Below are 16,179 nucleotides of genomic sequence, written 5' to 3'. Positions count from 1 at the left end.
ATAGAGCCTTCAGATGGTTTGGGTTGGAAGGGACCTTAAAGCTCATCTCATTCCAAACCCCCTGCCATGGCCAGGAACACCTTCCACTATCCCAGGTTGCTCCAAGCCCTGTCCAACCCCACCTTGGACACTTCCAGGGATGGGGCAGCCACAGCTTTTCTGGGCACCCTGTGCCGGGGCCTCACAGGGAAGAATCTGGTTTGTCCAGGTTATCTTAAACTGCAAAAGAAGGGATAAGGATGCAGGAGAACAAGGATCTGGTACATGAAACTGTTCAAATGGGGAATAATTCTGCATCTGAGCTCTTTGCAGAGTTTTGGTAGGTGGCTCTTTAGTCTGTGGCTCTGGAACTGCTTCTCTTTGGTTCCAGCTCTGGTTACTAAACAGGCTTATGGGCTTGCCTATGAGTAACTTTAAGGTGTCAGTTATCTATGTGGATCACGTGGGAAGGCAGCTCTCTTCATCCCTGCTTCAGAAGGGAATATTAGTTCTTGGCAAAGCTGAGAGAAATTACAAGTTGAGTGGTTTAAACTCTGCAACTCTTGGAGGAATTGGTTGGGTCTCTGCCAGACCCAGCAGCTTTCCTAGGGAGCAGAATGTCACCACCATGCCAAATAAGGTGTTGTTTGGGTTCAAGATATCACTGGCTTTGTTTCGTCTCTATAAATACAGTAAAAGTGTATAGTTTAAATAGATGTGCTAATCTGAGAAGGGAAAACAGCAGCTCACTGCTGGAGCAGTGTTATTTCCTCCCAAACTCATCTCAGTGTGACTGGAACCTAAGCAAGGCTGGAAATGGACCAGCTTTCTGGGGTTTCTCCTACCGAACACTGAAAATTGTGGCTTTTCCACATCAGGAAGGGAGGAGCTGTTTTTTTTCCTGTGGGGAAATGTCCCTTCAGAAAGAGGTACCATGCTGTTCAAGAAACATCTCCAGGGATGTCTGTCCCCAACAGAGGGAGATAAGGGAACACACCTGAGCACCACCTTCAGCTGCTCCCTGCTCCTGGATCAGGCTGGAGATGGGATGGGATGGAGTGGACTTGGCACTCTGTGCCCTCACAGAACAGAGGGTCACTGTGTCACCTTGTGGTACTTGGAGTGGGTCTAGCACAGAGCAGAAGCAGGAGTTCTCAGAGCATGAGGATGAATGGCTCTGCTAATGAAAACTGGAGGAGGTAATTAAGTGTGGAATATGACCCTGGGTAGCTTTGTTTCTTCTCAGGCTGATATTTTTTCTTATTATGATTAATGGCAGTCATTGGGACTGCATATTATAGGCTTACCTGAATATGGGCTTGGTGTTTTACTCCTGTTAATTGGTGCTTTATGCTACAATGAACATAGGCAACTGAGTGGTAGTTCTGAAGCTACTCAGTCATCACGCTTTTATTTAGTTGATCTTTACCAGTGTGTGTTAAAGCCAAGGGGCAATGCTGTTAAGTGCAGAGTTTGATGCTTTATCTCTTTAGAGTACTTGGCAAGTGTTTCTGATCAGTTTTATTGGTGAAAGTGGCATCAGGGCTTGGTCAGTTGGAGAGGTGTAGTGTTAAAAACATGCAGACCTCAAAATAATTCCAGAAGTTCCCTCTTATTGCCACCTAAAAGAATTGCTTCCTGAAACTACCAGTGAAATGTTTCACCTGTCCAGAGCTGAAACTGTGCTTTTTCTACCATCTGTGTTGGGTTTTGGTACCTCCTGGTATCTGATTGATAATACTCTCTCTGAGGAAAAGAAATCACATTAAACCAAAAAGTGTGAAGTCAGTGCTTTCTGAGAAAAGATTAATTTAAAAAGCCCCAAACAAATGAAATCTTTCATGGGAAAATCTCATTGAATAGAGGATGTGTATTCTTTTCCTTTTTGTTTCCCTGCCTCTCCAGGGAACATCAGGTGGGCAGGCAGGAATGAGTGTGATACAGAAAGGAAGTGAATAAAGGAGAGGTAGAGAAAGTGTTAATGGTGTGTGCACACTGCTGTGTGGGATCTCAAAATGGAGAGTAGCTTGTGTTTCACTGATATTTCTTAACTTGGTAGTGACATAATATTACTAATAAGGGAGGTAGTTGTGTTTTGTCAGGCAGAGCTGTCAGGGTTGAACTTTTTTCTTTGAGTTACTAAACTAAGATGAAATTAGTTGTCTGTTTTGCTCAGTCAGAAGCTGTGGCTTTTGGTGGCTAAAAGAAGGGGAAAAAAGACCCTACAGAAAACAACATTTTTAGTTGCAGCTGCACTCAAGCAAAACTTAGGATGTTTGGGTATCTGGAATAGAAGTCACACAGAAGCAAAAAATACTCTTAGTGCTTATACATTTGGGTTTATAAAAGATGATTTTGCTTCCTGGGCCCCTTGGAATGAGACAAAAAAAAAAAGATTTAGCACTTAATGTTTTTATTTTTTTCTTAATTCTTCCCTCACACTTCTCCCTAGCATGGCTTCTAGCTTGACCCTTCTGAAAAGCATTTCTCAAAAAATGCCAAGTAATCCCAAGAAGATTAGGCAAGTCAATAATGAATTACAACAGCACTTGGAAGTAGCAACCCAAAAATGCCAGGGCTGGCTGACAAGTGCTCCTCCTCTGCTTTTGACACTTAACATGCTGGGAGACACAGCTAACAAAACTGACTTGGTTTTGTTGTTTTTTTAATTAATTGCTGCAGCTCATTAATGCAACTTTATTACACTCACATTCCCCCTTCAGCCCCTTTCCCTCCCCTCGAAAAACCTGTCACAGATGAAATTCTTCCATCTCGATGTTACCATGGAATAGATGTGGCTCTAGGTGAAGAAGGCAGGTGCAAACCCACCTCTGATCCATGAGGAACTGGGTCTTTTCCAGTGTCCTGCAGCAGGATTCAGCTGCATATGTGGCTACACCGGGGTTAATTTAATGTAGCTGGGCAGACCCAGAGTAAGCTACAGCTGCTCCAGGAATGGCTTGGCTGGTTGCAGTGGGGAGAAGCTCCCTGCTGAGTGAAGAAGTTTTCAGCTGTTCAGCATTACAGGAGTTAGGCCACAGAGCACTGAATTCCAGGACAAATGCCTACTGCCATGTCTACAGAGAATGAGCAAGGGAGTCCTGGGTGGTTGGGGAGGAGGAAGGGAAGAGTTCTCATCTATAACTTAAAACCCAACAATGCCTAAGTAACTCAAGTGTAAAGAGACCCCACCTAGTTTTATACAGGCAGGGAGGAGATGAAGTTGTGTTAGGGGATTTAGGCTCTGTTCAGAAAAAGGGGAGGAAACTAACTACAGAACATATGAAATGTCCCAGGGTGTTATGCAGTGCTTCCTTCTTTCTGGATCCATGGCGCAAGGAAGCAGCTCCGACTTCAACTGTAGCTCTTGAGAGAGGCTCTTGGTGAACTTGTTCTGCCAGAGGTCTTCAGGCCTGTGCCATTTCTGGGCCAGTACCAGCAGACTGCGGTAGGAAAGGTTCGTCAGGGCACTTGGAGAATTAAAAACCAACTGTGTGGCCATTCTTTGATGTACATTCATTGCGTTTGAAAAGAAGACAAGGACCAAAAAAATGGAATGGAGTTCACCATCCTGCATTTCCTCTGCCAAAGATCCAGGCCCCAGGGGACTGTTTCCTGCAGCACCTTTGGTGGAGTGCAAGGTTTATCCATCCTCTGGCTCCTCTTCACTTACGCAGGCCTGTAAGAGGGGGAAAAAGGTGAAGGCAGGATGTGAGTATGGAGCAAGTACTCAATTGCTTTCTTCATGTAACAGAAAGGGTGTGGAAATAATGAGGACGGCTTTTTTCTTTTGTCTTCTGGACTTTTAAATATAATTGACTACAGATGAGGAATAGGATTGAGAGCTCAGAAGTAATGTGGTTAAGTAGTCTTCAAGCCTGGAAAGAATGCTATGCATATGTCAGACCTGAATATGCTGCAGTTAGGCTCGAGTGTTAGATCTATGGATCCTCAGCATTTGGAGCTGCATAAAATTTGGTTAGGAACTTAAAAAGCTAAGGGTCATCTCTAGGATAAAAGAGCTGCTTGAAATTGCAGTGATGTGCTTTTTGTGTAGGTGCAGCAGGATAAGCAGATCTACTTTTGGAGCCAGCAGTAAAGGTGAGTGAATGCTTTTGGCTGAAACATCACCTCTTACACATGCAGCTTCAGGATGATCAAAAGAGTTTGCAAATTCATGTTGTTTGTTTGGGAAAAAGTCTACCTAGAAAGAGAAGCAGAAGTGTTTTGTTTTGTGGTTTTTTTTTCTCCTCAGAAAAAAAGTGGTATTTTTTTCCTGTTTAAGTTTCCTTTGTAAATTATTCTGGTTGTCAAAGTTTGGTATTGAAGAACCCACTTTAAGCCAGTAAGGGATGATGGTTGTATGGGGACAAGTCCTTTAATGCTCACAGCTGCTTCATGCCTGTGGCCAGCAGACAGTGCCCCACAAAAGATTGATGAGGGACCATTAAAGTGGGCAATTGGAGCCTCAGATCCCTCAATTAACCAATGCCTCCTGTTGCTGCCCTGTCAATACTGAGGTCTCCATCTGATAAAAGTCACACCCTGTGTTAACACAGGGCCCTTTCCACTGGTAGATCTGAGGAAAGGAAAGTCCATAAAATCTGGCTACATGACTAAAATTAAAGCTTTTAAGGCCCTAATGTGATGCAGTACTTGAGGTGCCAGATCAGTGTCAGGGGCTGGAAACTCACAGCTGTGCAGTTCACTGCTTGGCCTTACAAACACAGTTTTAAAAGGCAGGAAGATCCAGTGCTCATCTCTGTACCTTTAAATAAACAGAGAGTACCTCCTGTCATCCAGCAGGTTCCTGATTTAGCTGTGTAAAAAACACACTTTGAGGCTATTCTGCTTTATAATTGAGATTGCACAGTGCTGCTTTACAAAACGAATTTGGAGAATGATGTCAGGAGACTGAAAGGATTCAGCAGGCAGGAGGTGCTGACATGCTCAGGATGCTCTGGGTACTTGGCAGGTAGTGCAGGGGGCTCAGAGAGAACAGCTTGAGTGAGGAATGCCAAAGCTGGCTCGGCCAACACTTCCACAGTTATCGGTGCAAAAATGCTTTTATGCCTCAAGTGATGAGAATTCTGTTACTACAAATGAACAAACAAGAAGAAAAGCAACCCAGAGCTGAGGTCCTGTGCTGTGCAGCACAAAGGGAGACAGTGGCACCAGCAGGCACAACCTGAACTTGAGCTTCAGCTGAGGGAGGGGGAAGAGTTCAACCCTTCCTTCCTAAAAACTCATTGGAAATATTCTCATTTAGCCTCTGGCTTTCAAGAAGTGATTTACTATCTTTCGGGTAAGTATCTTGACACAGAAACTCAGGCACTGAAGACTAACATGCTTCCACCAAGAGTCCTAATATATTATTATTATTAAATAATTAGTGTGGTGCCTTGATTGGTAATCAGCAGTGAGATTAAAGGCAATTCTTTTAGGCAGTAAAACTTCCAGAACAATTTTTTTCATGTTAATTTGAGCCTCTTTTATGTAAGGTTGTGACTTCAAACAGTAACTATCACAACCAAACTCCCCTGGAGTCAATGAAATGTGGAGCAAAAGCAGTCGTGGAACCTGAAAAAAATTACTCTTAGAATATCATTGTTGCTGTGTGAGTGTTCAAGGTGTGATTTGAGATGAGCACACTTAAATCTTGCCTTTGTAAAAAACAGTACAAAATGATGGTTGATTGTTGTTGTTGGCTTTTTTTAAAAGAGAAAAATAACACCTGACTTGAAAATTTGTGAGGTTTTCCACTAACTGGAGGCTTGCAGCTGAGGTCAGGGAGATCATTATGATAAAGCTGGGACATAACTGGATTATGGTGTGGAAATATCTATTATCAGTAACTGTTTGGGGAGATGTTTTCTCCTCCTAGTAGGAGGCAAAGGTATTTAAGAACTTCTTTCAGTGCTGTGGCTGGAGGCTGAAGGCCAGAACTGGGGTGCACAGTTTGAATACTGAATTTAGCAGCTCATGTCATTGTTCTGTGGAGTCTCAGATCTCTAAAAACTCATAAATTTGGAGAGATGAAGAAGAGAGACTAGAGAAAAATGCAGGGAAGGGAACAGTGGGGAGGAAAGAGTGTGGTCTCATCAGAGAAAGATAGGTAAAATTGGAGTGAACAGGATAATTCCATTAGGGAATGAAGAAAACTGATCCTGTTAGAGAGCTGTGGGAGCCCAGACAATGCATTCTCAGGAGTGCAGCTGAGTGCAGACAAGGGGGTGATGCCATCCTGAAAGGAAAGTTCCTGGTAGCAGTCAGCTCCAAGTGATCAGTTGTAGAATAAATTTGGGTGCATTCAGCATTTCCATCAACAAAAAGGAGTTCAAACCAGAAAGCCCATGTTCCTGATCCCTAGCTCTTCTATAAACTTACACCCCAGATAAGTTGGATGTATTTGTTGTTTTTCATCTTCCTCAACAGGATATTAAAAAAAAAAAAAAAAAAAAACAAAAAAGCCTTCAAGTCATCACTAAATGATTTTGAGAGCAGGACAAGGGCATTTGGCACTCAGTGCCTCAGCCTGCAATACTCCATGGCACCACAGCTCGGGAATCAATTATCCCTTCCTCCCCTCACTACCATTCACACATGTGGAAAAAAGGCAATAGTAAGGCTGAAATAAATAAACAAAGATTGCTGTTTGGTGGCTACTGAAATTTATAGAGGGTCACATTATCTACAGCTCAGCAGCTGTTTTCACCTCCTGTTGGCCTGAGAGAAATATTATTTTGTGCTGGCAGAAAATATCAACAGAGAAGTGATGGGCTGAAGAACGGGAGTGAGGAACAACAAAATTATCTGTGGACTTCAGCAGCAGCTTCCCATCTTCCTGAGGCCTTGGGAGAAAGTTTTGCATTGCTAACTTCTCTTCATATTCCAGTCTCCCCATATAGGAATCTTCATTTGGAAGTGATAGCTTTTTTCACAAGCAGAATTGGTCATTTTAAGAAAAAAGCAGCCCACACCTTGTACTGTAAAATGTGATGCTTCTTCAGCACGCTGCTGCATCAAGCTAGTAAATCAGGGAGCTGCTTAAAGCTGCACAGCTTCTGCAGACTATGAAAAATTCCACCCCACTGTGAGAAATCAATATTGAATCTCCTGTAGCATCCCTTGTAATAACACTATAGAACTCCCAAAGTTACAGGGAATTCAATGGCTTTGCAAAAATTACTTGTATTCCTGATCGTGTGCTGCAGTGATGAAGTGGGCAGTAAGTCCTTATGAAATTAGAGGGGCTCATCTACCAATCTACCTCAGGGAAGTTTTTGTCCCCTCAGCCCCACTCTTTTCCACCACCCTCACATACATCCTTCTTTTTGGCAGGACTCTCTGGTAACATTGTTCCTGAAAAACAGCCTCCCTCAGCAGCTGCTGTAAAAAAACTTCCATGTGTTGAACTGCCTTTTGCAGATCAATTTAAGGAATATAAGCTCAGATCTCATTGTTGCTTTAAACAGACAAATCTGGCCTTTGTGTTTGAGAATCTCATTAAGAATCAGCTTTTAAGTGGACAGAGTGAAATTGTGATCTTGTGCAGAAATGGGACTTTAAGAGTGGCTCTTCATTTATTGGTATGAGAGAAGCCGCTGTGGACAACTCCCCTTTCTGCTCCCTGCTCTCAGCTGAACTCTTGGGCTGCCCCACACGTGGAAGGCTCAGTTCTTGCAGGCAACAGAATTTAAAATTATTTTGGAGCTGAGAAAAGGCAGCTTCACCCCTGGTGTCCATTTGTTCATTCCTTCCATGCCTGAAAAGCCTGTTGGAGAAAGCAACCTGCCAAGAAGAAAAAACCCAAACCTGTGGTACCCTTGAGCCATGAAACCAAGAAGCATGTGGAGTCTCTTAGCACAGATGATACTTACAGGTATGTCTGCTTGAACAAAAGGTTGGTGGGTTTTTCATTGACATGGTAGAGAGGAAATGGATCAAATCCACCAATGAAATCAACTGAAAAAAAATCGAAACTCAAATAAACAAACAAACAAACATGGCCAGAAAGTTGAAAGGAAAGGAAATGAAAGGAAGGGTTGGTGCATGTCATGGCATAAACACAAAAAATTAGTGACGGAACAGAAAAATGATTTTTTCAGGTATGGATTTCTGGGATCTCTTGGGATGGGCAAGCATGCCGAAGAGGAGATTTCAGCTAACACAAAACTTAAAGCAGAGCTAACAAAGGACTCTAGAGAAGCCTCCTTGGGTCTTGCCCCCACGCTGTGACCGCACATGAGAGCGAGCAGACAAAGCCGGAGCTGCTCTGCGTGGAGCCGAGGGGAGGAAGCTGGGGAACGGCTCCTGAGCGAATGCCAGGGAGAAGTTGGCAGCACAGCACTCCCCGTGAAGGTTATACACTGAAGGGGGAATTTTCTTGCCCCACTTGTCTTTCCTGCAAGACGACAGCAGCTTTGGAAAACTGCAACCACCTCGTTATCTTCAGCTCTGGTATTTTTCGCATCCCCTCTGCCAACTCAATTTCTTTGAATTGAGTACAAGTAGGAACAATGCTTCCCTTCTCCAGTGTTCACAGAAGGGCAGCGTAACTCAGCAGGGAGAGTTCTAAGTGACAATTCCCTTAGTAACCAGGGAAGAATTTTCCAAGGCTGTCTCAGTTCCCTGGACTTTAGGCCGAGCCTGCAGCACAGAGCTGGCCAGCATAGTCAGGGCAGGAGGGGTGTGAGGTCCTGTGATTTGTGACTGACCTCGCAGGCCTTGCCAAAACCCTTTCAAATAGACCCAGTTTGGATCATTTTTTGGTGCCAAGTTAGTGCATTTTGTATGGAAGTGTGAAAACCATCCTGTCCAAGTGCCATTTAAAAATAACTGGAGAGTTTTATTAACTATTTAAGTGCCTGCTTATTTTTCTTTCCTGAAGGTGGCACTATTATTTTAAATTTAAGATGGAAGAGGTTTGAGGATTTTTACTGATCAAATAATAGAAAAAAGTATTGACTAATATATTGGATGTGAAACAACCCAAACTTCTTAAAAGACTTCTTAAGGACAACAGATTCTGACAAATTCATCTTGCTGGAGAGCTTCATGCTGATACTGTGATTTTGGGACAACTGACAGGTAATGGGTGAAATCTGTAGAGGTTCTAAGTTAATTGTTGGGATAATTCCCAAATAGTTTCAGTGAAACTTTACCTTTTCTCAGCCACTTTTGAAAGCATTTGAGGATTTTTAAATCCAAACCGGCTGCACTTAAAAAACCCCAAAATACTAACTTTATTATCTCAGTTGTGGAAGGCCTAAATTGGGAAGAATTGGGAAGAACTGCAATTTTCAGTAACTGTCTAGTACCCTGAACCAACACAAGGCTTATCATGTGAACACCCAAGCATGAGGGCACTCAAAATCCAAGACACTTGAAAGAAAAATCTTAAGTGTGATTTCTTGTGATACAATACATTGCATTAGCACATCTAAAATATTCTTGCCCACAATTCAGCATTGGTAGATCCCTACTGCTGTGTTTTCTCATGAAAATCACGTTAGCATGAGCTTCCTGATTAATGTGCCTCAGCACTTATAATTACTTCATGCTGCATATCAAAGCAACATTTAAAGGAAACCACAAATGGAAGAGAAAATTAAAACGCAGCTCAAATTTATTCAGGTCACTGGAAGGATCTACCCCTGTGAGTGTGAAATATTGATGGTTTGTCATTGTTAATTATTCAAGCTGGCATTTTAACTCCAAGCTGGGAAACTGGGAGGGAAAGTGAATTTGTTAGTGGGGAAAAAAATACATATCCTGAAATTAACAGCTCTGTGTTTCCTAGATAAAGCTTCCTTCCATGTTTTTGTCTCTCCTAACAGACCCCTACTATAAAAATGAGTTCTGTCAAGCTACTGCTTTACAATATTCAGCAGGGGCTCAGAAATGGAGCTACTTAGCTAATAGAAGAGCTATAGCCTAATTAAAAAAATATTACTATAATGTAGCACCTTCTCTAAGTGCACTGCCAAGCTCTAAAGGAATGATCAATAAAGCCAGGAGAATGAGTTCAGGCAGGAAGGAAGAAAAAAACATAAGGACGAGGCAGATAAGTAATGCATCTCCTCTCGCTCCTATGAAAACACATTCTTCACATACTTTCAAATATTCAGTTCAAAGCTGCTGTTTTCCAGCTCTCATCCGTGCCAGCTGCTCTTTAAAACAACAAAGCTACTTGCACAAACCTAATCAATGCCTTAGAAGAATTGATACTTGGATGTAAAACTTTTGGATGAGATCCTTTGCTGGAGTAAACTGCCCTAGACCCAACACAGTGCCAAACAAACCGAACTTTGTATTTTAACTCTCTGCATCCATTTTTCTGTTTGTAAAATTATTGGTCTCAAAGGGAGTTTTAGAGGTGCAAAGCAATCCAGGACCAACTGGATACCTGCACAGGTCCCACAGACCTCTGAGTCTTTACCCTGACACGTGTCACAGTGACTCACTGTCACTGAAGAGATTTGTGTACCCAACACGACGGAGTTGGCTCCTTCCTCCTCCTCGTAATTCAAATACAGCACTTCCCCTGCTCTTAAATTAAGTGATCAGATTGGTTCTTGGCAAGAACTCTCATGATCTGCTCATCCTCAGCTTGTGGCACAAGAGGCTCAGCAGGTCTCCTGCTCGAGCCCTGGGCTGAAAGCTTTGTTGTAGGTGCTTTTAATCACAGCAGTAATATTTCAGAACCATTATTCTCAGGCTATATGAGCTTGAGAAAAGAAGTAGCTGCCCAGCTTCTCTAAAGCTTAGTCCAGCTGAGAAGCCAAACCCAAGCTCTTTTTGTGCTCTAAGTGTAGCAGAATTACAGCATCTAACACAGAGTGACACAGGGGAAAAAAACCCTCACTGTAAAAATAGCTGATCCTTGAGGGGTAGTTAGTGCCATGACACACAGAGGCAGAGATGGAAAGAAGTCTGATGGCAGCTCAGTCCTGACAGATGAACATCTGAGAGAGAAATAAAATTTACTAAAACCTTTGCCAAGGGATCTGTTGATAAATACTTACAGCTGTCTTCTTCTTCTGTAAAAACACTAACCACGTAACAGGCGTACACAAAGCCCACCAGCTGGAAAATAGAGAGAATAAATCATTTTAGCATCAGCCAGTGTGAGCCTGGTCAGAACCCACTGGGCACAACTTCAACAGCCACTATTTACACTCAGCTTGGCAGCATTTCTGTAATTGTGGAGCCAAGTCACATTTGCTGTAGGCGGGGGGCAGGTGTAGGTGTCAGGGCAGGCACTGAGGGAGCACACCCAAAGCTCAAGAAGGAAAACTTGCAAGACCCATCCTCACCTTCAGTTTCTTGAATGATTGGTAAGAGCATGGCTTGGCTTTATTGAAACTGAAACTACTGTCCTAAATTAATTCTCTGTAAGAAGTGATGGGGATACAGGAGAGGGCCTCGTGGGACAGACAACAACTGACAGGAGACACTGAGAGTCAGGACAAGAACTCATCAGCTCAGCATTTCTGTCATATGGGGTAAATTACCAATAAGAGGTGAGTAGTTTTTATGCAGGTGAGACAGAAGAGTAGTTAACCATAAAAATGGTGGTGTACTGGCAGAAATGTTCAGAGACACCAAAATCTTTAGTAACTCAGTAGTTTGTAGAAGCTCTAAAGCATCAGAGCTGCCTCCGTTGGCCGCAGTATCAAGGTGTTCCTCAGCCTAAACAGAAACAAACTCCATGGGAGTTAAGCATTCCAGATGCAGCAGGGTCTTACTTTGCTTTGCCTTCTTCCTGTTAATCAAATATCCTCCCCATCCTTCATTTTACATCTTTACATAACACCCTGCTTAGCGGGATCCTGGTTGACAGTAACTGTGTTAGTAAAGTTATTGTGAGGCATAATTGTTTTCCACTGTGAACTCAATTCCTGGGAACAGGAGTCAGCCTGTAGCACACAGTGACTCACTCCAAGAGGAGACAGAATGATGCATGGGAGGGCTTGAAAAGTAGAGTCCATTCATTTTTAATATGACAGAAAAATACATCACACCCGAAAACAAAAGGCAAGATAATGAGATTTCTGCTGGGGAGTTATACAACATTTGTGCTTTCTCCAGCTCTCCCTGACAAAACATGCCTCGTTGAGAGGAAATGGAATGTTTTTGTAGCATCACTAAACCATGTTTTTCCTTGAAGTTTTTTCTATAATCATATGAAAGAGAAGGCAGCTCACTCCTTTCCTCTTGGGTGAGCCTTATGGGAGCACATCCCAGAACCTCAGTGGAGGAAGGGTAGCTCAGGGGCCTCCCTCATTCCTCTGCTGGGCATTTCTGAAACCAAGGCTGCTTCAGGCTAAGTTCCTGTGAGCTATAGGGAAAAATAAATCCTCTGGCCACATGCAATGGCCAATCTAATTGTACCTGCTGCCTTTCAGAATTGTCTCAGAGTAGAACTATTACTGTTTAGAGGTAGACAAAGCAAAACCAAACAGAATATCAGAGATTTTTCCTCTCTCCTATTGTTTGTACTGTGCTAACATAAAACCTGGAGACTGGGGGTCTTTCCTGAAGTTTGTGGCAGTTTTTGGGCAGGTAAGAGCAACAAATCTGGGGAGGGGTCCAGAGCACAAGGCTGATGAGGAATAGCTGAGGGGGCTCAGGAGAAAAGGAGGCTGAGGAAGGACCTTATTGCTCCCTACGACTCCATCCCTGGAGGGACTTAAAAGACAAGTAAATGTGGCATTTGGGGACAGGTTTAGTGGTGGCCTTAGCAGTACTGGGAGAACTCGACGATCTTGGACAGCTTTCCCACCCCAAAGGGGCGCAGGATTCCCGGCCCGGCCCGGGCTCTGGCCGTGGTGCTGAAGCCCCGAGGCACCTGCTCGTCCCTGGGCTGCGGGACCTGGGCTGAGATGTTTTTCCAAGACGCTCTTGGAAAAACAAGAATGCTTTCTGCACGTCCCAGAACTCCACGAGATGTCCAATCACCCATTTGCACACTCTCATTTCCAGCATAAAGGCATTTGAACCCAAGTAACAAATTAGGAGTGTGCTCGCACACATCCTCTGTACCTGCTTGAGCATGTATATAGTTGCAAGATCCAGTCTTTTACACCAGGTCAAACAATGCAATTTACACACACAAATATATCCAAGCAGAAAAGATGCATCCTGAATACAAACCGTGATTCCAAAGGAACTCTAGGATGGTTTTCTCCCTCCCCAGATCTCCCATCACCTCTCAGAGTAGGAACTTTGGGTTAACAGCCATGCAAAGTGGCAGCCCTACATCTACTCACTGTTATTATACTCTATAACACGTAGATGCAAATCTTATGTGATACCTGTGCCAGGAAACTCCTGATGGAATTAACAATGAAAATGATTTACCTGCCCAGTTTATGGGCAGAGTTGGGAGGGATTATCAGCTGTACTGTCACAGCAAACCTGATAAAGCTCTGGACATTTTTCACGGTTCAGAAGCACCAAGCACTGCGATTGACTAGGGAAGTTTGTTTTGCTCAGAAATTAATGCCCCATAACCCTCAACCATCATTCTGCTCACCCCATACATTTTTCACTTTATGACTAAGGTGACTTTTTGCATTCAGAAAAACAAACCAACCAACCAACAGCTAGTGAATTAAGGGAACTTCCCTGAATCTCTAATTCCAGCTCTATTGGAAGGGAGGGTTTCCTTTTGTGATTTCTTCCAGCTCCTGGCTTTGTTTGTATCTGCTTAGTGTTCAAAATTTACTTTTTATTGACTTTATAATTCATTTCTTCTTTAAATGAGTTTCATCAATAAAAAAACTTGTTTATTCAATGGAACTTTTTATTCAAAGAAGCTTTGTCTTGTGATCTGGCCAGAACAGGAGAGTTTAAGGGGCAAGGTGGGAAGAGATGTACAACATAAATATGAATTTCATTTTTTTATGTGCTGACCTAAACTGTAATTACATACTCTAAAGGATTCATCTGTAATTAAATAACCTCAAATTAAATAATCTCAAGGATTAACTTGTAGGTACAAAAATGATGTTAGCGAGGATTTTCTTGTTATTTTCTAAGTCCGTGAGAGATTTTTCTCTCTCACAGAAGAGGTAGCAGGGAATGTAAACAACCAAACACCTGCAACCTTGAAAAGTCTTGTTTATGGTATAGTAGAAAAATATTTTGACAATGGATGTTTTAGGATTTTAGCCAATCACCCCCAAGGGGTGGCTGGTCCTTTGTCCAATTAGACTATGAAGAAAAAAGTCTATAAAAGAGTTTGTAAAATAATTAAATAAATCAATCTTGCTGCACAATTCCTGCCTGCTGGATCTTTTCTCCTCCTCCTCCCTATGGCTGCGGGACACGGTGATATACCCTAGGGCGCAGGCCTGCGGTAATATTAACTGAACTCACGGGAATCCCCATGTCTCACCTCTGGAATAAATTATGAATGAAATATAGCTAAAGAGGAGAAATGCTGCTCCTGTTGTCCAGGCCTTTCTCCTGGAAGAGTCTGCAGGAGTGTGAAATGAGCAGACTCCAAGAGACACCAGAAATTCCCTTCTGACTGCATCTTTGACAATGTTGTGTTGAGCCCCCAAACGTCACCCAGTTTATCTGCGATTAACACAGAACAGGAAGCTTCACAGAGGCCAACAATTTGGAATCATTTCACCCTTGCTCCAAGTGCCATCTTGGTTGCTGATTTCAATACAAAGGAGGGGTTTAAGCTCTGTATCCCAGGGAAATACCAATAATTCCCGGATCTTTGCAAATTACATTGGGGAGGTTGAAGAGGAGGGAAAACGTCAGCGATGTAAAATGACACTAAGCCTCTGCTCTAATTCCCCAAAGAATGTTCTAGGGCTTTAGCCTCTGCTGCTGTTTCTCTGCTTGTTCTGCATGTTCAGTACCAGCTTTCTCCAAGCTGCAGAAGGATCCGATTATGCTTTTTATTAGGAACACATGTCGAGGGCAGGTGTGCTCTGTCAGCCTGGGAACGCACACACTGCCCCACAAGAGGGGATGGAGCTGGGGTGTCCCAAGCACTCTGCAGGCAAACAAATAGGGCAGGAAGAGACAAGTGTGCTCAAAGGGAATGAGGAAAACATATGTCTGAGCATTCCCCTGCCCCTCAGTCCTCTGAAGTTCAGTTTTTAATAGAGAGTTGAAAACTGTTCATAAAACAGCAGCATTGAACTAATGTGCTGGAGTCCGTAAATTAGAGAAAAGCCTGGAGAAAGGGACCAGCTGGCTGCAAGTGTGCAAAATACACCAAGGATGGGAAGGCAAATTTTAGGAGGTGTTACTGTTACTTGTGTAAGATCTTAGCTTTAGTCTACCTCTGTCCTAATGAAGATTCTCCAGCTCTTCTCTCAATAGACAAACTTTCCACTGCTTTTTCCACCACAGAGAATAGGTGCAAAGTCTCTTCTTTCAGGGCAGCTGCACTCTAGGTTTCACTTCTAATCAGAGCTAATGAAGTGTGAACACTGTCATCAGTGCAAGAGGGGGAAATGAAGAGAAGTCTGCTATGAGGAAGCAAAAATCCAGCTTGTAAAAGAGCTATTGTGACCAGATAGCCAAAGAGAGGCAATCAAAATCCTTTAATTCCTTGACCTTCTTTACTCTTTGGATGCAATTTCAACCACTGAAAATCTACCTTCTGCCAAGAGGAAGGCATCTCTTGTGCGTTGGTTCTCACATAACATCTGCTGTCAAGGCTTGTATTGCTGCCTTCCTGGGAACCTTCCAACCTGTCAGTCTGAGTGAAAACAACAGACAGGCGGGCAGCGAGTTCTGGCGGCTGGGAAGACATTTCCAATTTCTACCCCATTCAGCGGAGCCTCAGGAAAAGCCGAACCCTCCCCACTCCCAGAAGTACCATATGGACAGCCCAGAGCTATGCCAGGTATTTCAGAGCTGGGAATCGCTCCTGCCCATGCTGGCTGGCGAGCTGGGGACATGCAAGATGAATTCTTGCTAAGGCAAAAGCAAAGCAGAGTCTTGTCTTGACAAAGTAGTTGCTGCTGCATTTCCTCCCTGGTTTGGTAGGATTATCTTTACAATTCATTTCTATACCAGTAAAGACTTTTAGATGTTGCCACAAGGAGTTTTTTCTCCAATGTGCTTTGTGCTAAAGCATTGAGGATTTTCCTATTGGGCCCTACAGCAACTTGTATCATGTGTGGTGACTAATATGCCCAAATTTGATTGCATTCTAGATTA

The 16,179-nt window shown here is 43.2% G+C and overlaps 1 protein-coding gene across 3 annotated transcripts in view; it reads right to left on the bottom strand.

Moving 5' to 3' along the window:
- Positions 1-2,375: 2,375 nt before the first annotated feature.
- NKAIN4 (sodium/potassium transporting ATPase interacting 4) overlaps positions 2,376-16,179 on the bottom strand; it is a 50,601-nt gene continuing 36,797 nt past the window's right edge. Inside the window, exons 5-8 of one of the 3 annotated variants that reach the window (XR_004243537.1) lie at positions 11,007-11,067; positions 7,860-7,944; positions 4,111-4,183; positions 2,376-3,658 (exon numbers count right to left, since the gene is read on the bottom strand). Coding sequence is in view for 2 of the 3 variants with exons in the window: in XM_032127141.1 (XP_031983032.1) it covers positions 3,649-3,658; positions 7,860-7,944; positions 11,007-11,067 (156 nt within the window). In the remaining variant the exon portion in view is untranslated. The remainder of the gene's footprint in view (positions 3,659-4,110; positions 4,184-7,859; positions 7,945-11,006; positions 11,068-16,179) is intronic. The other 2 variants (XM_032127141.1, XM_032127143.1) reach the window with 2 other exon arrangements.

This window comes from Corvus moneduloides, chromosome 17, assembly GCF_009650955.1.
Source record: "Corvus moneduloides isolate bCorMon1 chromosome 17, bCorMon1.pri, whole genome shotgun sequence".
Lineage (NCBI taxonomy): Eukaryota > Metazoa > Chordata > Aves > Passeriformes > Corvidae > Corvus > Corvus moneduloides.
This window is presented reverse-complemented; position numbering and strand designations above follow the sequence as displayed.